General features: G+C 37.5%; 1 protein-coding gene across 3 annotated transcripts; it reads left to right on the top strand.

Annotated features, from left to right (window-relative positions):
- The first annotated feature begins 1,997 nt into the window (after positions 1–1,997).
- On the top strand, positions 1,998–21,425 carry YEATS4 (YEATS domain containing 4). Of its 3 annotated transcripts, XM_076007171.1 has the most exons (8): positions 1,998–2,275; positions 4,209–4,328; positions 6,674–6,740; positions 6,831–6,925; positions 11,606–11,698; positions 11,790–11,877; positions 13,037–13,109; positions 20,792–20,848. In XM_076007171.1, exons 1-8 carry the CDS (start codon positions 2,225–2,227, stop codon positions 20,802–20,804), a joined length of 600 nt encoding a protein of 199 aa, XP_075863286.1. In that variant the 5' UTR covers positions 1,998–2,224; the 3' UTR covers positions 20,805–20,848. The 3 variants fall into 3 exon arrangements, with proteins under 3 accessions (XP_075863286.1, XP_012644166.2, XP_012644167.1); XM_012788712.3 differs by lacking the exon at positions 13,037–13,109 and having other exon boundaries at positions 2,001–2,275; positions 20,792–21,425; XM_012788713.3 differs by lacking the exons at positions 4,209–4,328; positions 13,037–13,109 and having other exon boundaries at positions 2,001–2,275; positions 20,792–21,425.
- Positions 21,426–22,946: the final 1,521 nt, after the last annotated feature.

Genomic DNA, 22,946 nt, shown 5'->3' with positions numbered 1-22,946 from the left:
AAAGACACAGGCTGACTGAAGAAACTGCCAAAGATTAGCAAAAGTCGATTGCAGAGGGAAAGCAATGTTTCTTGGAGGTTTTGTTTCAGTGTTTTTTTATTTTTATATTTTTTTTAGAGATGGGGTCTCGCTCTGTCACCCAGGCTGGAATGCAGTGGCACTATCATAGCTCACTGCAGCATCAAACTCCTGGGCTCAAGCAATCCTCCAGCCTCAGCCTCTGGAGAAGCTAGGATAACTACAATTTTGGAAATATAATTAAGCTCCCAAACCAAACTTCTACTCTTATTCTGGGAACAGAATAATAATCAATGTTTGATCATTTTCAAAAGAAACTCAATTCCTATGTTGCTTGAAATGCATAATGACATCCATATGACAAATGAGCTCTTCATGTGGGGCTAATTGTAACTAAGCCCTCAGTACAGTTTTTGCACTTCCATTTAGAGAAATCATTTTAAACGTATTTTCTCAAAAGTCACTAAATAGGGCCAGGCACAATGGCTCACACCTGTAATCCCAGCACTTTGGGAGGGTGAGGTGGGAGGATCACTTGAGGCCAAGTGTTCGAGACCAGCCTGGGCATCATAGTGAGACGTCGTCTCTAAAAACATTTAAAGATTAGGGAGGCATAGTACTTCCAGCTAATCAGGAGGGGGAGGCAGGAGGCTCGATTAAGTCCAGGAGTTGGAGGATGCAGTAAGCTTTGATTGCATCACTGTAGTCTGGCCTGGGCAATATAGTGAGATCCTGTCTCTTTAAAAAAAAAAAACAAAAACTTGCTACATGGAAAAAAATACAATCAGTAGTGACTTTCTACCTTTAGCTTATTATTTTTATATTTACCCCCATGCTTTTAAATATTAGGCTTATATTGCTCCTTCCTGATTGTACCGTTTAAGGATATTGAGTTCCTACTATGGAAATTAAAGATTAAGCTCTAGTTCCTCCTCCGCATCCCCATCACACATGGTACCCTTCTACAAAGCCCATTTTTCCAAATGTATATTTTTTTGTTAGATGAATACACAGTATTTGTTGCCATAATACAATTACTTTCTTTTCTTATACAAGATTTTGTTTCTTATACAAGATTTTGTTTTTCCTAGAGTTAATAGCTATATGATTCTTAAATCTGATCAGTTTTCTGTGTGTCTGTCATCAGTGCAACTCCCAACGTCTACTTCTGATTATTAACTCTCCTCTGAAGGCTTCATTAGCAGCTGGACTTTTGTCAATTCCATCCTTCTGAAGGAGTATCTCTCAAAGACTTCTGACTAAATCTAATTTGGAGGGGTTACTGTCTCTGCCTGTACAGAGTTGCCATAGCTGTCATCCTGGGGTCTTCCTTTTTGGTATCATCTTGGGATTAAATTATTTTTCCGTGTTTGATATTTGTTGTGTTCCTGTATTTCATCATTTCCTCCTTCTTGGCTTATCCCCTTATTTTGGTGGATCACATCTGCAGATCTTCCTGGAGATCCTGAGAAAAGGGAGCATGACAGGTACTTCTTTTGTTTTTTAGAATTAGCATGTCTGAAAATGCCTTTATTCTATTCACAAACTTGGTTGATAGTTGGCTGAGTACTAAAGAAAATTGGAAGTAGTTTTCCTCTAGAATTTTGAAGGTAGTACTTTACTGCTATCTAGATTCCAATATTGCAGTTGAGCAACTTGAAGCCATTCTGATTCCAGAGTCTTTAAAACCTGGAAGTGTGTGGGGTCTTCTCTTTATCGTCCATGTTTTGAAAATTCACAATGACACGCCTCGACGTGAATGTTTTCATATTTGTGCTGAGTGCCTAGTAGGCTCTTTCAGTGTGGAAATCATATCCTAAATTCTAGAAAGCTTTCTGAAATCACTTACTGACCATTTCCTTTCCTCCAACTTCTTTGTTCCCCACGAACTCCTACTATACCGGTCCTCCGACGGCGCAGCAGCGGCCAGGCGCTTGCGCAGTGTGCGCCCCCCCCCCCCCGCTAGCCTGTCGCGCCTGCGCACAGCGTAGGCGTCACCGTCGCCCCTCCTCCCGCAGCGCTTTCCACTGACGCCGGGCTGAATGGCCTTCCGGAACGCCGCGAGCCCCGGTGACTCGCCCTCCTTGGGCCCGAAACCCTCCGCCTGGGCTCGCGCGGGAGGAGCGGGGCCTCTCAGGGGAGCGGCGACCGCGCCGGCCCCGGTCTCTTTCCCTGGCGGCGGTGGCGGCTTCTTCCGTGGGACAATATGTTCAAGAGAATGGCCGAATTTGGGCCTGACTCCGGCGGGAGAGTGAAGGTCAGTGCCCGGCCCGCGCTCCCTTCTTGGGCGGCTCTCCCGGCCCGGCTCCTCCCTGTGCGGCGTGGGGAGGGCCCGTTTGGTTTCCTTTGGCGCCTTTTCTCCTCGCTTTTGAACCGCGGTTTCATGGCGGAGAGCGAGTCAGGGATACCGAGCGAAAAGTCAGTGTTCACTGGGCTTCGGCTGCACCGCGTTACTGCCACCCTCCCGTCCCCGCCGAAAGACAAACTTCAAGCCGCGGTGGCGAGGGGAGACCCACGCGGCTGCCGCGGAAACTGGCTGCTCCGAGGGCTAGGAAATCTTGGCATGGTGCACATTAACTGCCAGCCGAGGTCATCGGTTAACCCGGGGATGCCACCCATCTGGTCGTGAGGACAGTAATAACAGTAGCGAATAGTCGACGAGCGCTTCCCCACAGTATTTACAAGCGCGATAACTGAGGCACCGAGGCGTAGAAAAAAGTTCAGAAAATTTGCCCGAGTTCATGGTGTTCACAAAGCCCCAAAGCTACGGCCAAGGCCTGCAGAGAACGTTACACCGTACCTGGCGCATAGGGAACATTCAATAAATCTCAGCTTTTGTTTTTTATGAGAGTTATAGAGCCTAACATTAATGTTTGACATTGTTGACACTTCTCTCACATTTTCCTGCATCGCCTGGCAGGTTAATTTTTAAGGCAGACCCACTAGTTCCTGGTATAACACCTGTTTTTACTCCTTTTGACTTTTATTTGTAGCAGGAAGGAATTTTTTTATTAAAAAGAAATCACCCACTTTTGCACCAAAATTGTTAATCTGTAGATTTTTTTAGTCCTTATTTATGTCATTTTTGCATAATTTAATTATAGTGTGTATACAGCTATTATACAGGGTCTTTTCATATCACATGTAAAGGTGGGAATTCTTTGAAAATTTTAAAACCTGCTGAAATTTAATGGAAGAGAAAGATGCCAAGTGAAAAGTTCATATTACCAGAAGCTTTGTGAACATACATTTTGACCAAGATTTTGGGCTAGATTTTGGACTGATAGGAAACTACTTGAGGACAAACGTTAGATTTTGGGAAAGAAATTACAGAACTTTCTTTGCTTGTAATCATACTGAATTTTAAAAGTTTGCAAGTTTCAGCCCCTATAGTGACTTGAAGAGGTTAAGCCTGTGGTCCTCAAATGCTTTTCCACCAAAAATAGTAACATAAAGCTTCAAAATTGGGAATTGATTTCTCCTTGCTGATTCTTAGGCATCATTTTGCAATTTAGATACATTTCATCCAGGTAGAACATCTTGAAAAATGATCCCCTTTTTCATCATTGAGGAGCTTTGCAAGTTCCTAGGAACACAGTAGCAGCTATGACATCTTTTATGTATTAATACATTTATTAAGTGAAAAATATTTACCCCTATTCTACTTCTCATGAACTGCCTTTTATATTTGTACTATGCTTTGGGAAACGTTACCATAGGCTGGTTAATAAGGATGTTACCATCAGATGATGCCAGTCAAAATTGACAATTTTTATTCTAACACCTGGCTTTCAGATTTGTAAGTTAAGGGCTTTTTGCATTTCTTTTTCTGTTTCTTTCTTTCTTTCTTTTATTTTTTATTTTTTATTTTTTTGAGGAGAAGGGAAGAGTAAATGAGGTTGGCTGACTCCTGTGTCAAAGTCCTCCTTTTTGCATTTCTTTTAACAAAACTTTCAAAGTGCTTCACATGGTGATTTAAGTAAAATCATTTTCAAAGTGGGAACATTCAGTTATTTCTGTTAATATGAAATGAGAATAAGTATCTAAAATTGATTTGAGAGAAATCCATGTCATAAACAAACTCTAAATTATTAGACTGCCATTCCTTGAAACAAGTTTTCAGAGCCTTCATTTTGTTTATTTTAGGTAATGGTACAATGTTTATTGTTTTTAAATTATTTTTCTTTTAGGGGGTTACTATCGTTAAACCAATAGTTTATGGTAATGTTGCTCGATATTTTGGAAAGAAAAGAGAAGAAGATGGGCATACCCATCAGTGGACAGTATATGTAAAACCATATAGAAATGAGGTAGGCACTTGTTTTTTTCTTAGAACTTTTTGAACCTTCAGTTTGTTTTGCTTGAAAATAAATTGTGATAATTCTTTTGTAGTAACTTTCTGATTATAAAACTGACCCATTGTAGAACTGTTAACAAAAAATTTTTGAAAAAATAAAGTGCAAACTGTCACCTTCCTATAATTATTAGTAGAAATCACTTTTCCAAAAATATTTTCTAATTAAAATTAAGATAACAAGAACTATCATGCTATAAACACAGTACAAGTATGCCTTCTAATGTCACATCTTAAGTTAACATAGTATTTAATCAGGTTTCTCAGAACAGCTAATACTTGAATGCAGCAAGTACATAGGTATTTAACATATGTTTATTGTATAAAAAATTGCTTTATTTAAACCCTTCAGAGTCCACATAGAAACTTGTATATGAATGTTCATAGCAGCACTATTCCTAGTAGCCAAAAAATGGAAATAACCCAAATGTCTCATCAACTGATGAATGGATAAATAAATGTGGCATATCCATACAATTGCATATTATTATGCAATAAAAAGAAAGTACTGATACCTGCCACCACATGGATGAATTTGGAAGCATTATGCTAAGTGAAAGAAGCTAGATACACAAGGCCACATAGTGTATGATTCCATTTATGTGAAATGTCCAGAATAGGCAAATGTATAGACACAGAAAATATATTAGTGGTTTCCAGTGGGTGGGAGGAGAGGGAATAGGAAGTGAGTGCTTAATGGGTGTGGAGTTTCTTTTTGTTTTGATAAAAATGTTCTTAAATTGTACACTTTAGGTAAATTGTAGAGGATGTGAATTATATCTCAATAAAGCTATTATAAAATCTTCAATGACTACCTATTGCCCTCATGATGAAGTTCAAATTCTTTATTATGTTTTAGAAAGCCTGCCCTGATCTTTCCTTACTTTGCAGCCTTATCTCTTATCTGTGCCTCGTTTCCTCATACCTTGCATTCTGCCAATACTAAAATAGTCTCAGTTTTCCAAAAGAACACTCTTAAACTGCTCCACTCATTCCTTCCCACCCACTTTATTCTCATTGATCCTTTTGGTCTTAGTTCACGTGTCAGTTTTCTTTGAAACTACTTTCTCGACCTCCAAAAGACATTTAAATTAGTTTCCCTTCCTATAGACTTATATCCTCACAATATAGTATAACAGTGACAAAGCAAAGTATTAAGATATCATGACAGTATGATCCCAGTTTTATTTTTTAAAAATTAAATGTATGAAAATATAAGCACATAAAACATTCCTGAAAGCAAATAAAAAGGTTAATAAACATTATTATTGAGTGTGACTTATTCTGTTTTCCATGTTTTCTATTTCTATAGTGAACTATGTGTTTTTTTTTCAAAAGCCACCTTCACCAGCAGAAGCCCTTTTATGTGTTAGAACTAATGAATGTGCTTCAAAATAAAATTAAAGGGGAATTTTTGTACTCAACAGTTTTAGGTTGCTTTAGATTAGTTGTCCTTAGCTTTATGTAATATTATTTTGTTCTTTGAAGGTGACTATAGATTTGCTTTGGTTTATATGGTTATGTTTATAAAAATACCAGAAATGTATTGTTTTTATGGAAAAATCAAAATTGATTTAGATTATTGTCTATGGAGATACATAAAAATAGGACTTGCAAAACAAGAGAATTAGGGACATATATGTTATATATTATGAATTATTCAGCATAAGCTTCCTTTGCTATATATTGAATTATATATTATGAATGATATATTCTATATATTATAAATTATAAGAGAATTCAGCGTAAGCTTCCCTTGTTTTTTTAAAAATAAAACCACTGGTATATAATTCATGCTTTTTAGAAAATTAGATTCCATAAAATTTGAGAGGAAATATGTTTTTTTTTTGGTTTTTTTGTGTGTGTTTTTTTTTTTTGAGACAGAGTCTCGCTTTGTTGCCCAGGCTAGAGTGAGTGCCGTGGCGTCAGCCTAGCTCACAGCAACCTCAAACTCCTGGGCTCGAGTGATCCTTCTGCCTCAGCCTCCCCGGTAGCTGGGACTACAGGCATGCGCCACCATGCCCGGCTAATTTTTTTTATATATATATCAGTTGGCCAATTAATTTCTTTCTATTTATAGTAGAGACGGGGTCTCGCTCTTGCTCAGGCTGGTTTTGAACTCCTGACCTTGAGCAATCCGCCCGCCTCGGCCTCCCAAGAGCTAGGATTACAGGCGTGAGCCACAGCGCCCGGCCTAGGAAATATGTTTTATAAAATCACATATATATACTATGCTCAAGTGTATTTCTTTTCTAGTTTTCATATGTAGATGGTAGAACTAATTAATTTCTTATATTTTAGGATATGTCAGCATATGTGAAGAAAATCCAGTTTAAATTACATGAAAGCTATGGCAATCCCTTAAGAGGTACAGTACAGTCTTTTCAGTCATAGTATACAATGTTAAAAAGAGCTAGGAAACCAAATCAGTAATGTACAATTTTTTTTTTCTCTTCAGTTGTTACTAAACCTCCATATGAAATTACTGAAACGGGATGGGGTGAATTTGAAATAATCATCAAAATATTTTTTATTGACCCTAATGAAAGACCTGTGAGTAACATTAATCTTTGCAAATACATGTTTTAGTAAGTATGAAAATGTAATAATACTTAATGAATATGTATGAAGATATAAGCACATAAAATATTCCTAAAAGCAAATTTTTTTAATATTGTTTATTAAGATATACTTTATGTAAGCTTATGGAATAATGTATCTTGCTATGAGTTAAAATTTTCCATTTTTAAATGAAGTGCCTTTCAAAACTTTTTTTTTCAAGTATGGAAAGAAGGGATATAATATGAATATATATTGGAAAGAAACTGAAAATCAGATGATTAATATGGCAAAATTTTAAAATTAATATTATTTGGTTGTTAGTAATAAAAACATTGAGTCCATATTCTCTTAAGAAGTTAAGGTCTTAGTCTTTGCTTTTTTAAGCTGCCATCAGTACTACCAGCTTTATTTTATGTCTTTCATGAATATTTATAACCACTGACTTTTTCATCTTTTGATCTTTTCTTATCAGATTATTGCTTGATAATGTAAAATATCCCTCCAGGCTTTCACTTTGATCCTTCAGCAGCTTTGTGAGGTTAGTGATATCCTCATTTTAGAGATGAGGATACTAAGGCTCAGAGGTCAAGTCATGTGCTCAAAAACACTCAATTGTGACAGAGCTTGTTTTTAAACCCAGATATTTGCCTTCAGACTTTCTTTCTAGTACTTTTCCTTTTGACTAAAACCACTAAACTTTTTTTTTTTTTTTTTTTTAACAACCTAAAACGTCACAACTCACTTACGGCTCTTTCTCATTCCACATATGTGTGGCTGGGAGTTGACTCAGGTTTCAGGACTTTAACATTCATCACCATTAATTTTCGTCTTGTTAGAATCAGCTTATTCTTTTAGCACCAAATATTTAGGCTCTAATTATCAGATTACATTTTTTTAAACTATGTGCTTTAGTTTTTAAAGAGGGTCTTGCTCTGCTCCCCAGGCTGGAATTCAGTGGTTCAGTTCACTGTAACCTTGAACTCCTGGGTTTAAGGAATCCTCCTGCCTTAGCCTTCTGAATAGCTAGGAGTACAGGAGTGCCACCACAGAGGGCTAATTGCTTTTTTAAAAATTTTTTTGTAGTGACAGGGTCTTGCTGTTGTGCTTTTAAAGGAGTTGAATATCACCTGGGCCAATGGTTCAGAGAACCATATCCTAACTGGCACATAGGAAACACCTGATGTACTTTTTAAGCATTCAAACTCTGAGGCCTCCTTTTCTGGAGAATCTAATTCAGTAGGCCTGGAGCGAGGCCAACAACCCAGGTGATATTGATGCACAGTGAGATTTGGGACCCACTGATGTAATCCTTACTCTTCCTACATAGGAATGTATTTAGGCAGTCTCTCAAATGAGAATCTAGTTTGGGCTTGCATATCTCCAGTGTGGAAGATTAACTTCTATCCTTAAGTGAAGCATCCTATTCAGCTTTGGGGTAGTTCTCGTTTAAGAAAGCTGTTGCTTTATGTTACATTTCTTAAACGTTTTACTGCTAGCTGTTCATATATTAGTTTTCTCCTGAATAAATATTCATGACTCATTTAAACATTTTTCATGTGATAGGATTTTTAGATCTCCTATCATTCTTGTCCTTTAACATTCTCACACAATTTATATTGTTTGGTAAGATATTATTAAATATTCATTATTTGCAAGATATTGTAAGGGACTGAGAAGGATACAAAGAGAAGATGCTGTACCTGACCTTAATGAAAATAGTCTGTTAAAAAATGGTTGTTTGTAAAGGCAAAATGCTGAAATTGGAATTTCATTCTTAGAAATGAGGATTTCTAGGCAAGAACAGGCAGTTTCATTCTGTAAGAATTTTCACATACTGCTCAAAATTAGAGACATATTTCTTGAAATTTTTTATTGCTTATATCTGCATGAGTGCTTCTGAAGTCTGAATAATAAATTTAGAAAAGGACAGTTTTATGATGCAATAGTAAAAAGATTTTAATTATAAAAGTCAGACATGCACATAGTTTTAAAAGAAGACTTCTAAAATAAAAAGTACAAGCCTCCTGTGTTACTTTCCTAGTACTACAAACTGGGTGGCTTAAAACAATAGAAATTTATTCTCTGCCAAATGTTTAGAGGCTTAAAAAAAAAAAAAAAAGAATAGAAATTTATTCTCACAGTTCTGGAAGCTATAAGTCTAAAATCAAAGTGTTGGCCATGTTTTTTTCCAAAGGTTTTTTCTAGAGAGAAGTATCTTTCCTTGCCTCTTCTAGTTCCTAGTAGCCCCAGATGTTCCTTAGCTTTTGGCAGCATAACTCTAGTCTTTGCCTCCATGGACACATGGCTTTATCTCCCTCCCTGTCTCTGTATCTCTTCTCTTCTTTTTAGGATACCAGTCAGATTAGGGCCAACTCTAATGACTTCATTTTAATTTTATTAAATCTACAAAGACTATTTCCAAATAAGATCACATCCACAGGTAATAAAAGTTAGGACTTCAGCATACATATCTTTTGGGGAGACAAAAATCAACCCATAACATCTTTCCCCCATCTCAAACCCCATCCCCAGGAAAACCACCTTTTAACAGTTACCTGTTTTATGGCCAGAGGCAGTGGCTCATGCCTGTAATCCTAGCACTCTGAGAGGCTGAGGTGGGAGGATTGCTTGAGCTCAGGAGTTTGAGAACAGCCTGAGCAAGAGTGAGACCTCTTCTCAACCAAAAATAGAAAAATTAGCTGAGAGTTATGGCGCCTGTCTGTAGTCCTGTAGTCCCAATTACTGGGGAGGCTGAGGCAGGAGGAGTCCTTGAGTCCAGGAGTTGCAGGCTACAGTTAGCTATGATGATGCCATTGCACTCTGCCCAGGACAACAGAGTGAGACTCTGTCTCCACCCCTACCCCCAAAAATCAGTTAACCTGTTTCAATTTCTCTAGAAATTACTCCCACGCATCTCATATATTTAAACACTTACTTTGGATTTCTCAACTTTTAGATAATATCTTTTAATGATGACAGATGGTCTTTTTTCTTCCTTTTTTAAAGTTTTTTTTTTTTTTTTTTTTTTTTATTCATTTTGCTGGAGGAATTTCTTCAGAAAGAATGTCTGAGAAACTTTTGGAGCCATGCCCATTTGAACATGTCTTTATTTTTCAATTATACTTGATTGTTGGGGTGAAAAATTCTAGGTACCAAAGGAAGGACATTCTTTCTTGTCTGTGAGTGGAAGGGGAAGAAGGGAAGGTCAACAGGCTCAGCTACACCACAGCATTCTTGATTTTGGTTCCTGCCAATTGGGAGATTGGAGCCTCTCTGGGCTCCTGGGAGCCCTGGCTCCTTCTTCTGATACAGTTGTCTTCCTTTAGTTTTCAGGTTGTGATTTTTCTCTGTTAGTGGTTTTATTATTCTTCCTCGTAGTGTCATCTGCTTTCTGTCTATTCCAGAAATTTGTCAAATTATCTGCTTTAAATTTATATGTAATTTGTGCTCTCTCATTTCAGATTGTCTTTACTGTTATTTCAGTGGAATTCTGTGTGTTTCCCTCCTCCCTTTCCATATTCTTGGTACACCATCTTGAACCTAGAGGATGTTCTTTAAATAGGATATTTTCACTTACTGAGCCATGTCCAGGAAAATCTGACTTTTCTATAAATTGAACTAGATTGTCTTTAAAGGGAGTTGATGCTTGTTCAAATTCACTTGCAAGAATTTTTCATATTTTCTGACTTCATTGTATCCTTCCTTTCTCCCTATTTCATGACTGTTTTGAAGAATAGCATTCCCATATAATGATTTTAGCTAACTTTTTTGGAAAATTCTTTGAGGCCTCTGAATGGGTTTCTGTAGCTTTATCAACTCTGATATTTTGCCAGCTAGATTTCATTTTCCTAAAATAATCACACATTGTGCTGCACAGTTGTTCCTTTGATTTCTTAGTACACCTGTTTTTAAGTATTTGAAAACATGTTGCTCTTATCAAAGTGAATTATCACTGACCAACTTCTTATTTATGTTTCTTTATTATGTCATGTATGTAATAATCTCATAGATCCCCAAAGAGCTTATCTTGCCCTAACTGAACAATCGAATATTGATCATTTCATTTGAAAGTATCAAATCTTTTTTTCCTGCAGTAAATTTTTTAACTCTAATCTTCAGGGATAACTGTCACAAATTAATCTAGTTTCACTTGTGTGAGTAAAGGAATTTATAGTGATTTCTCAGTTTAATTTCCATAGGTGTGTGTTGTGAGGTTTTTTGTTGTTTTTTGTTTTTGTTTTTGTTTTGAGACAGAGTCTTTCTCTGTCACCCCAGCTAGAGTGCAGTGGCATCATCATAGCTCACTGCAACCTCAAACTCCTGGGTTCAAGTGATCCTCCCACCTTGGTCTCCTAGAATGCTAGGATTACAGGTGTGAGCCACTGCACTCGGCCTTGTGTTATTTTTATATATATAGTTACTCTCTAGAAAATTTGAACAGATTTTTACTTACCTTCTTCAGAATGTTCATGATGAGTAGGTGTGGATGGATGGTAGTACCTAATAGGAAACTAAAGATACAGAGAGTTTGAGTGACTTGACACAATAAGTTAAAACAAGATCATGAATTTGATATGTCCACTTATTCCAGTCTCTAATTTAGTGAAAGAAATGACAGTGTGTGATGATAAAAACTATTGCACAGGTGTGACATATGTTTTTATTTCACAGGTAACCCTGTATCATTTACTAAAGCTGTTTCAATCAGACACCAATGCAATGCTGGGAAAAAAGACAGTAGTTTCAGAGTTCTATGATGAAATGGTAGGAAGATTTTATAATGAGAGTTTAAAAAGCATTTTTAAGCTGGAGAACTTTGAAGTTATTGGGCTTTTTTTTCATTCTGTCCTATTAGATATTTCAAGACCCAACGGCAATGATGCAACAGTTATTAACAACATCTCGTCAGCTAACATTAGGAGCCTATAAGCATGAAACAGAATGTAAGTGCCGTGTATTCACAATTAGTCCCGAAAAAATAATGTATTCTGTAATAGTGAGAGGATTGTGTGATTAGTGGTTATTAAACTGTTTCATAATGATACATGTTAAAAACAAGGTATGTATTACTGTAAAACATGTAAGAAAGCCGGGCGCAGTGGCTCACGCCTGTAATCCTAGCACTCTGGGAGGCCGAGGCGGGCGGATTGCTCGAGGTCAGGAGTTCGAAACCAGCGTGAGCAAGAGCGAGACCCCGTCTCTACTATAAATAGAAAGAAATTAATTGGCCAACTAATATATATAGAAAAAATTAGCCGGGCATGGTGGCACATGCCTGTAATCCCAGCCACTCGGGAGGCTGAGGCAGTAGGATTGCTTGAGCCCAGGAGACCGAGGTTGCTGTGAGGTAGGCTGACGCCACGGCACTCACTCTAGCCTGGGCAACAAAGTGAGACTGTCTCAAAAAAAAAAAACATGTAAGAAGGATGTTTTAAATTGTTCTCAAAGTAGGCCTACTTTCAAAAAGGTAAAAGACAGCCTCTCATTCTGTGAAATACTGTTTGTCTATTGTATTCCCTAATATGGTTTTATTTTATTTATTTATTTTGAGACAGAGTCTCACTCTGTTGCCCTGGCTAGAGTGCCATGGCATCAGCCTAGCTCACAGCAACCTCAAAGTCCTGGGCTCAAGCAGTCCTTCTGCCTCAGCCTCCCGAGTAGCTGGGACTACAGGCATGTACCACAATGCCCAGATAATTTTTTTATATATATTTTTAGTTGGCCAATTAATTTCTTTCTCTTTTTAGTAGAGACAGGGTCTGGCTCTTGCTCAGGCTGGTTTTGAACTCCTGACCTTGAGCGATCCGCCTGCCTCGGCCTCCCCGAGTGCTAGGATTACAGGCGTGAGCCACTGCGCCCGGCCCCTAATATGGTTTTAAGTATAGCTTTTCATTAGTCTTGCTTAGCCTATCACTCAATCATTTCATTTACTTGTCTTTGCCAATGACATCTGCATGAAGAACCTTGTAGGACATAATTATACTTTTGTGTACTGTGAACTAGTTTATCTCATGTTTTTACCTATGTCATTTTACATATAATTTCAGATTAATGTTCAAGTGGTGAATACCTGAATCATTCATATTATATTTTCCCCCTAAGCTGACATGGCCTCAGAATCCTCTACATGTCCCTTCATGCATCTGTTGCCAATCATTTGCAGTTGGCATTCAAGGTGAAACCTAGTTGCCATCCCTATGTTAACATTTATGTCACTGTTCATTTAGTCATTTTTTTGATCTTTCATTCATTTGTTTGCAGTATATATTGAGCACCAGTTATATGCCAGGCATTATTCCAGGTATGAGGATAGAGCAGTGTCTAAATCAGACAAAAAGCCCCACTTTTGTGGGGCTTTCATTCTAGTGGGAGGAAGACAAGTATTAAATAAATAGAACAATGAAGTATAAGGTAGTGATTGGGCACTGGGAGAAAAGTAAAGCAGGGCAGGGCAGGGAGCAACTTTGTTGGAAGGAGATAGATGGTATTTTAAATATCGGATCAGAAATTGTTTCCTCAGTTTGTAACATTTGGGAACCAAAAGGTGTAAAGGAGAGATCTGAGGGAAGAGTATTATATGTAGAGAATGCAGCAAGGGCAAAAACCCTGACCTAAGAGCATGTCTGGCATATCTGAGGAACCGCAAGAAGGCCAGTGTGGCTGGAGTAGAGTGAACAAGAGGACGAGGAATGGGAGAAGAAGCCAGAAAAGGCTGTGTAGGGACTTATGGGTAACTGAATGAGATGTGAAGTCATTTGTGGGTTTTGAGCAGAAGAATAACATTATCAGTGTAACATTTTTTATTTATTTATGTATTTATTTCTTAGCTAGCAGAAGCAATAGGAACAGTGTTAACATTTTAAAACAATCTGTGTTGAGAGTAGACTATAAAGCAAAACTGGTAGAAGCAGAAAGAATAGTTAGGAGACTGTTCCAATAATCCAGATATGATAGAATAGTGGCTTGGACCAGAGTAATAGCAGTGATGAGGAGGGGCCAGATGCTGGACTTATTTTTAAGATAGTTCCAATAGAATTTGCTGATGATTTGAATATTGAGATGTGGGAGAAAGATGAGCAAAGGTTTGGGACCTGAGGAATCCCCCCAAATTAATTGCTTTTTATGGAGATGGAAAGTCTGGGAAGAACAGGTTTTGGGGGAAAGATTAAGGGTATCATTTTGGACATATTGGATGTGGGATGCCTGTAAGACATGTAAAGTGGAGATGTTGAGAGGGGTGTGGTACCTTAAAGTCTGGTATTCAAGGAGAAGCCTAGGCTGAAGATACGAATTTGGAAATTAATAGAATTCTAAATTTGTGAGACCAGGTGGTACTATCAAAGGAGTGAATGAAGACTTCTATGCTTCTATGGAGAGAGAAAAACCAGGTACATGTAATTGTAAAGTTTTTGTCAGCCTCGAAAAGTAAAGACAGAGAGTGGGGCCAAACAACGTGGCTTTATTGAGCGCTCCCGGGAGGGATTTAGGCGGGGGGCGGGCAAGAAGTCACGCCCATTTGAAGGGGGTGAGGGCTTTTATATTATTTGAAGCAGGTTTGGGATTTTTGGCAGGAAGAGCTAGGGATTTTTCACTGTGACCTTTGGCGATCATTGAGAAATAGGAGGGGCTGGCAGTATTTGTGGAATCCAGGAACAGAAACTGGACATCCAGGTGTGGTTATTTTCAGCGGGGCCTGGCAGTTGTCCTTGGCGGGTCTGGTCTCGTGAACCTTTTCTTTTTGATCTAGAGAGGGGAGGGGGGCCCACCATCAGTCTTACAGTAATGTTCTAAAAGCCAAGTGAAGAAAGTGTATCAAGAAACTAGAGTCATCAGCTGTGTCCAATACTGCTGATAGATCAAGTAAGATAAGGGCCAAGACATTGGCTATGTAGCAAGATGGAAGTCCTCAATGACCTTAACACGAATCGTTTAAGGAGAATCGTAAGGATAGAGCAGTTGAAGAGACAATGAGAAAATGAGATGAGAGAAATTGAAAACAGACACTATAGATAAGTCTGTGTTGGAGCTTGCCTATAAAGGGGAGCTTGCCTATAAAGGGGAGCCCTTGAAGCAGAATTGGGATATGGGGTCAAGAGGGTATTGTTTTCATGGGGAAATGAAAGTGATCCAGTAAAAGAAGGGGTGGAGGGATGGTCATGCAGGGGTGAAGGGGATTGCTATTTAACCATTAGTCATTTTCATGAAACATATGACTAGGAGTTAAAAAATGAGGATGTTGGCTGGGTGTGGTGGTTCATGCCTTTAATCCTAGCACTCTGGGAGGCCGAGGAGGGCGGATTGCTTGAGGTCAGGAGTTGGAAACCAGCCTGAGCGAGACCCTGTCTCTACTAAAAATAGAAAGAAATTAATTGACCAACTAAAAACATATATACAAAAAATTAGCCGGGCATGGTAGTGCATGCCTGTAGTCCCAGCTACTCAGGAGGCTGAGGCAGTAGGATCGCTTGAGCCCTGGAGTTTGAGGTTGCTGTGAGCTAGGCTGATGCCACAGTACTCACTCTAGCCTGGGCAACAAAGTGAGACTCTGTCTCAAAAATAAATAAATAAATAATAATAAGGTTAGGATGTTAATTTATAATTTTGCCATTTGATAGTCACTGAAAGTTTGTATGCTTCACTTTCTACACCTGCAAAAATATTTGCCTGGCCTACTTTGTTACAAACATAAAATAGATAAGTTTATGATAACACTGAAAAGGTAAAAAGCACTACTTGTATGCATTTAGAAAACATTTTAAATTTCAGTGGATGAATGGTCAAAAGATGGAAGAAGAAGAGATCATCAGTAAATGGGAAAATATTGGTCCTGCTGGTAATTTAAAAAATCCTGACCAAATAGTAATGAGTGACTATATTTTTCCTATCAAAACTAGCAAAAGGAGTTTTTAATAGTGAACCTATTAAGGATGTGGTAAACCTTGCATTCTCATGAATTGTTTGAGTATAAATTGTTTTATCTTTTAGGAAAGCTATTTGGGAATATTACTCAAGCGCCTAAAAAATGTGTACTTTTACCAGTTCAAAGGCATGATACTCAATATTTGTTAATAATAAATTATCAGATTTGAGTGCTTACTCTGTGTACTCTTCTAAGTCTGTACATGTATAAACTCAAATAATTTAACTGTACAACAACTTTATTGAGTAATCCCATTTAGAAAAGGAAACTAAGGCACGGGGAGGTTAAGGTTAAGAAACTTCGCAGGGTAACACAGCTAGTTAATGGTAGCATCAGAACGTGATCCCAGGCAGTCCTCAAAACTTAGGCTCTAAAAATTTAGTGATGTTTTTAGATAGGATAATATTTGGGATAGAGGTTGATCATTATGGAAGATATTAAAAGTTTATAAAGATGCTTATACTGTAAACCAGTAGAATTTTACTTAAGCACTAATGATCTAACTTTTAATAGTAGTAATTGCTTCTACAAGGAATAATAAAAATGATAGTGAATAGTTACTGAGAGCTTAGTATGTACCAGACAAACACTTTACATTTCTTAATTTATTGAATACCAATAACAACCCTAGAAGGGAGGTGCTATGATTAGCCTTATTTTGTACTTAAGGACCCTAGAGAGATTTGATAACTTGCCCAAAATTACCCATTGGAGCCTGGATTTAAACCCAGATTCTGTCCTCTTAACTAATAACCTACTGTCTCTGTGTAAAAGCCTTACAGTCTGTGCTTCTAAGCAGTAGGTTATACTTACTCAACAAAAGTAATAGTCCCTTTTTTTTTTTTCCCTTAAGACAAGGTCTTGTTTTGTCGTCTAGGCTGGAGTACAGTGGCGTGATCATAGCTCACTGCAGCCTTCAACTCCTGGGCTCAAGCAGTCCTCCTGCCTCAGCCTCTTGAGTAGCTGGGACTGCAGGTGTGCACCACCACACCTGGCTAATTTTTTAATTTTTTTGTAGAAATGAGGGCCTCTCTAAGTTACCAGGCTGGTCTCAAACTCCTGGCCTCAGGTGATCCTCCCACCTCAGCCTCCCAAAATGCTGGGACTACAGGAATGAGCCACCACACCCAGCCAATAATTCTTTTTTGGATTGACTTCCTTTAAATTGAGACTTTACTATAACAAACTTTTCTGTTTTATATGAGTGTTTAACATATAAGAAGCAGAAAACTGGAATAAGCTAAAAGAGGTTTTAAAATGTTTTCCCCCAGGATCTCACTGCTAATTAACTCAGGTCTTCTTCCAAATATATCATGCCCTTTGTAGTCTTATGAGTTGTCAAAAATAAGGTATCATGATTAAAGCAATAAGAATCTATGTTATGTCTACAGTGAATGCTGTCCTTCTGATAATTGAGTTAAATTAGGTCTCCCTGACTAGATTTAAACTACCTTTTACAATGATACAGGACCACTTGTTTGTATGCTGCTTGCAGGGCCTGCTTTGTTCACTTCATCTAACTCCTTTCTCATTCTTTAAAACTCAGTTCAAATTTTACTTCTGACAGGAAGTCTTCCCAGATAATATGCACCCTTTCTCTTTGATATGAAGCTAGTCTTCTCTTGTAGCTTCCTGTGATTACCTTGTGACACTATATGACATTTTTTTTTTATTTCAGCATATTATGGGGGTACAAATGTTAAGGTTACATATATTGCCCATGCCCCCCTCTCCCGACACTTTTTTATTTTTTATCTATTTCCTACCTCTGTACCCCAGCATCTAACAAAGTGCCTATCATTCAATGTATGTTTTTTTAATTGATGTGGGGAGTATACAAAAGAATACACATTTCTGCATAGTAAAAAGCACTGTGAAAAAAGTCTAATGACTGATAAGCCATGAAAAAGTATTGTACTCATGTTACAAATTACTAGTTTCCTTAACATATTGTAGTCCCCCCTTGTCCATTGGGGATGCATCAAAGACCCCCAGTGGATACCTGAAACTGTGGATAGTCCCAAACCTTATATATACTGTGTTTTTTCCTGCACTTCAGACATATCTATGATAAAGTTTAGTTTATAAATTAGGCACAGTAAGAGATTAACATCAACAACTAATAATAAAGTAGAAAAATTATAACAACACACTGTAATTAAAATTATGTGAATATGCTGTACCTCTTAAAATATCTAATTGTACTATACTCACCTATTTTCAGACCACTGTTGACAGTGAATAACTGAAACCATGGGAAGCAAAACCTCGAGTAAGCGGGGACCACTACATAAAGAGCTCCTACAAATCGATAAGAAAGGTCAATAGTAGGAAAATGAGCAAAGGAAAAACAGAATTCTTAGAAGGGGAGTGGGAAATGTTTCTTAAACATATAAAAAGATTAGCCTCAATAGTAATAAGAGAAATGCAATTTAAAATTACTCTGAGATACTGTTTTTGGCCTTTCAGATTAAGACCAAAAAGTTGATGCAGTAAGTAAACACACATGTAATGCCAGTGGAATTATAAATTGATAGATCCTTCTAGAAGTTGCTTGGCATTCTTCTAAAATCTCAAGTACCTACATTCTTTAACCTAACAGTTCCACTTACAAGAATTTATTTTACAAGTATACAGATATGATTATGTGCTGCATGCACATTATTGCAGTGTTCGTAATAGAAAAAATGGAAATACTCTGAATGTACATCAATAGGGGACAGACTGTATACATTCAATGAAGTCCTCTGCAGTCGTTATTAAGAATGCGATAGCTCTGTGATACAGAATGAGCTTCCAGAGATAATGTTAAGTGAAACAGCACAGTGCAGAACAATGTGTATAATATGATACCCATCACATTGAGGAGATAAAAAAGAAACTGCACTTAGGAATATGCTTGTATATCAACAGATGGAAAGACACCAGAGAAACCTGATTATTTCTGAGAAGAAGCACTGTTGGTTGTGGGGACAGGTGGGAGGCAGAAGTACAAAGAGTTTTTTGCTATCCACTCTTTTCAGCCTTTTAACTTGTATCATGTATGTACTACCTTGTTTTTTAAATACTTTAAAAAATAAAAGCAGGGAAAAATTGCAAAGAAAAATATGGATTGTTTTGGCAATATAAAATTTATTGTGTTACATAAGGTTATCACAGGCCAGGATGATGACTCACACTTATAATCCTCGGCACTCTAGGAGGCTGAGGCAGGAGGATTGCTTGAGTTCAGAAGTTTGAGACCAGTCTGAGCAAGAACAGGACCCCATTTCTACTAAAAATAGAAAAATTAGCTGGGTGTGGTGGCACACACCTGTAATCCCAGCTACTTGGGAGGCTGAGGCAGGAGAATCACTTGGGCCCACGAGTTTGAGGTTGTTGTGAGCTAGGCCCACGCCATGGCACACTAGCTCAGGTGACAGGGCGAGATTCCATCTCAAAAAAAAGATCACAAAAAGCAAAGCAAGTCACTGGCAATGAACATAAGAAAGTACTCACTAACATTTATTGCATATTTTTACCTGTTAGATGCTTTACATATAATTGTTTCACTTAATCCTTATACATTCTCTGAGAAATATCTAGTTTTAACCATATCATAAAGAGGAAAAGACTGAGGGAGACTTAGAAATGTCAGCTTCAGCTAATATGGGACTAAGGATTTATTTGAGCTCAAGTCTTTCTGATTTCAAAGCTGGCTCCATCCAACTATCCTGCTTCCAACTAGTGACTGTCTTATATTAGTTAAAGTGCAACTTTAATAGTCAGCAACAGCAATTACCTAAAATGTCCACAAGATGGAAATGTTGGATTCAAGCAGGCATTTTTCTTTGTAAAACATAGTGCTACATATTCAAGCAGCATATTTAAATAGATGTATCCTATTTTACAGTAATGACATTTTCTTTAGTAATTTGTTGTATAGCCAGCTAGAATGTTTCAAAAATCACTTAATGTTGGCTGGGCCTGGTGACTTATGCCTGTAATCCTAGCACTCAGGGAGGCTGAGACAGGAGGATCATTTGAGCTCAGGAGTTCAAGACCAGCCTGAGCAAGAACAAGACCCTGTCTCTACTAAAAATAGAAATTATCTGGCCAACTAAAAATATATAGAAAAAATTAGCCGGGCATGGTGGCGCATGCCTGTGGTCCCAGCTACTCAGGAGGCTGAGGCAGAAGGATTGCTTGAGCCCAGGAGTTTGAGGTTGCTGTGAGCTAGGTAGATGGTACAGCACTCTAGCCCTGGGAACAGAGTGATACTGTATCAAAAAATAATAATAATAATTTAATGTCCTCTGTTATCATAATAATAGTTGATAGGGCTTTTTATGTACCAGGCATTATTCTGGGTACATTACATACGTTAATTCATTTAAAATATTCTTAATAATATTATGAGGTGTTTGCTATTATAACCTCTGTTTTATAAATGAGGAAATGAACATAGATTCAATAACTTAGAGTATCACAGCTAATAAGTGGTAGAACAGAATTCAAACTTAGTTAATGCTACATTTTTTGGAAAAAAGATATGGACTTGTTTTGATAGTGTGATCTTTGTTTATGTAAGTTTCACCTGTACGTCAATTTAAGAATACTTTTGGTTAGCTCTTCTTATTAGCTGATGTCTCTTAAATTTGTATGTCCACTTATTTCCATATTAATATATAAATGGTGAAAAACCAAGGACATTGTGTCTTAAGTCTTAACTGTTGAGTTAGTGACCAGAATTTCATTCTTAGTTGTAGAAAACAGATTCTCTCTTGGGAATTCAGAAAATTTCTCCCACCCCTCACCAGCCCATGTTTAATGTTATATATCTAAGTTGTCCATATTTCATCATGAAATTATTGACCTAAAGAAATGCTGTATTTATTATTCTATGACATCTTAGATGTGAGGAAAAATAATTCATTAAAAGTATTTGTTTTTCTTAGTTGCAGAACTTGAAGTGAAAACAAGAGAAAAATTGGAAGCTGCCAAGAAAAAAACAAGCTTTGAGATTGCAGAGCTTAAGGAGAGATTAAAAGCAAGTCGTGAAACTATAAATTGTCTAAAAAATGAAATCAGGAAACTTGAAGAAGATGATCAGACTAAAGATATATAAACAGTTCTAAAGAGAACTTAATAATAAGCCAGACTCAAAATAAGGTGGACTTTAATGGAGAAATGGACTTAATGCAAATGTTGTGATGTTTCTTAGAGGAACTATATATATAGTGGTCGACAGTGGATTTCTCAGCAATGGGGTCGAAGTATTTGTACTGTTCAAGCAATCTTCAATGGAAAATATTTGTGTGGAAGAGTAGATGCTATATAGGCATTTTACCAACCCAATTTTAGGGAAATTCTGATGTTAAGCACAATTTAAAAATATTTTTATTGTAGTGTGTGTGTAGCTTGTTATCTTTTTGACAGGCATTAAAATTTATTATAAAATATAACTTGTACAAATTTTGTACTTCTCTAGTAGTTATTAGTGATAATATTAATATGTAAATTCTTACCTATCCCCATCCTTTTTTGTATATGTTACGCCCAGTCAGTATTCAATAAATGTAGTGTATGGAACCTGTTTCTGCCTCTTGATGTGTTTCTTCCTCTTTGAAGACTACCTGGAACTCCCTCAGTAGAAGTAACATACCTCCGTAGTATTGTGAGCTCACACCTCTTATTGGCACTCATGATAGCATACAGAAGCTCTAAAGTGACAAAAATCAGCTCTTAAGTTTTGTTCTGCTTAATTATCACAGTTTCATTCTTCACATATGAAAATATTAAAGTCTTTGTGCATGTTCCAGAGACACATGGGAAACGGCTATGCATCAACTTCATGCAGCACCCCTAATTTCTCTACCTTCTCCTGCTCTTAGCCTCTCTTGTTCAAGTCCACATGGTGAGTCCTCTATTTTTGAACTCTACGTTGAACATTCAGTAATACTTCATCTGTAAAGGCATGTTGGCTAATCTTTGCTTTAAAACACTACATTGAACTAAGAAAAGAAAAAAAAGAATAAATTAAAAATTTTAAATTAAAAAAAAAAAAAGAAAAAGCATGTTAACCGAACCATCTTGGCAACCTAGGGACAAAAATAGGTAGGAAAGTATTTAGGGCCGTGTGTGGTGGCTCACGCCTATCTATAATCCTAGCACTTTGGGAGGCCAAGTTGGGTGGACTCCTTGAGGCCAGGAGTTCAAGACCAGCCTGAGCAAGAGTGAGACCTCATCTCTACAAAAAATAGAAAAATTAGCTGGACGTGGTGGTGCCTGCCAGTAGTCCCAGCTACTCAGGAGACTGAGGCAGGAGGATGGCTTGAGCCCTAGGACTTTGAGGTTGCAGTGAGCTATGATGATGCCATAGCACTCTAGCCCTGGCAACAGAGCGAGATCATGTCTCCAAAAAAAGGAAAAGTATTTTGGAAAATGTGATATTAAGAAGTTACACAGCTCCTAAAAACTGGCAACTATGCCTATGCCTAATGAAGGGTTTTTGTATTCTCTAGTCATAACTAACTACTCTGACACTTTAAAATACTTTTTAATCTTATCTGCCCTGGCAGATTGGTTACTTTTTATTTTGTTGCTTTAGTTTTTAAGTTGTGGCATTTATAAGCATTATAGATGTTGTGCAAAGGTCTCTGATTTTAAATTTCTGCCAAGGCCTCCAGGAGCTTGGGAGTAGCACTTAAAATTGAGGCAAACATCATTCAGCTTTCTGCTACCTCCTAGCCCCATGCCTGCCAGGCCCATCAGGATAAGATTCCCCACAGTGTAGGGTAGGTCCTGGGGATTAGTTCAGAAAAACTAGTGTGAGAAAAGCCCCATTCTACTTGAGGAGCCTTTACATGGATGATCATCCCTCTATTCTAGTAAGATTAGGCCCTGAGAACGTATTGGTTCATAAAACCAAAGTCCATGTTTGCAGGTCTGACTTTATGCATACATGAATACATGCATACATGTATGTCATGCATACATGACATGCAAAATATGTCATCATGGTTCTGTGTTGGCTTTAATCTTGGTAAGATCTTATGAGGTTACAAGGAACTATAACTCAATAATAAAAAGGCAACCAAAGATAAAAATGGA

This window comes from Microcebus murinus, chromosome 10 (genome assembly GCF_040939455.1).
Source record: "Microcebus murinus isolate Inina chromosome 10, M.murinus_Inina_mat1.0, whole genome shotgun sequence".
Lineage (NCBI taxonomy): Eukaryota > Metazoa > Chordata > Mammalia > Primates > Cheirogaleidae > Microcebus > Microcebus murinus.
The sequence above is the reverse complement of the archived record's forward strand: the minus strand, read 5'-3'. Positions and strand labels throughout refer to the sequence as shown.

Excerpts from the sequence above, each read along its gene's own strand:
- YEATS4 (XM_012788712.3), top strand. The coding sequence starts at position 2,225 with ATGTTCAAGAGAATGGCCGAATTTGGGCCTGACTCCGGCGGGAGAGTG. Across the intron at positions 4,329-6,673 it reads TAAAACCATATAGAAATGAG|GATATGTCAGCATATGTGAA; the intron begins GTAGGCACTTGT and ends CTTATATTTTAG. Across the intron at positions 6,926-11,605 it reads TTGACCCTAATGAAAGACCT|GTAACCCTGTATCATTTACT; the intron begins GTGAGTAACATT and ends TTTATTTCACAG.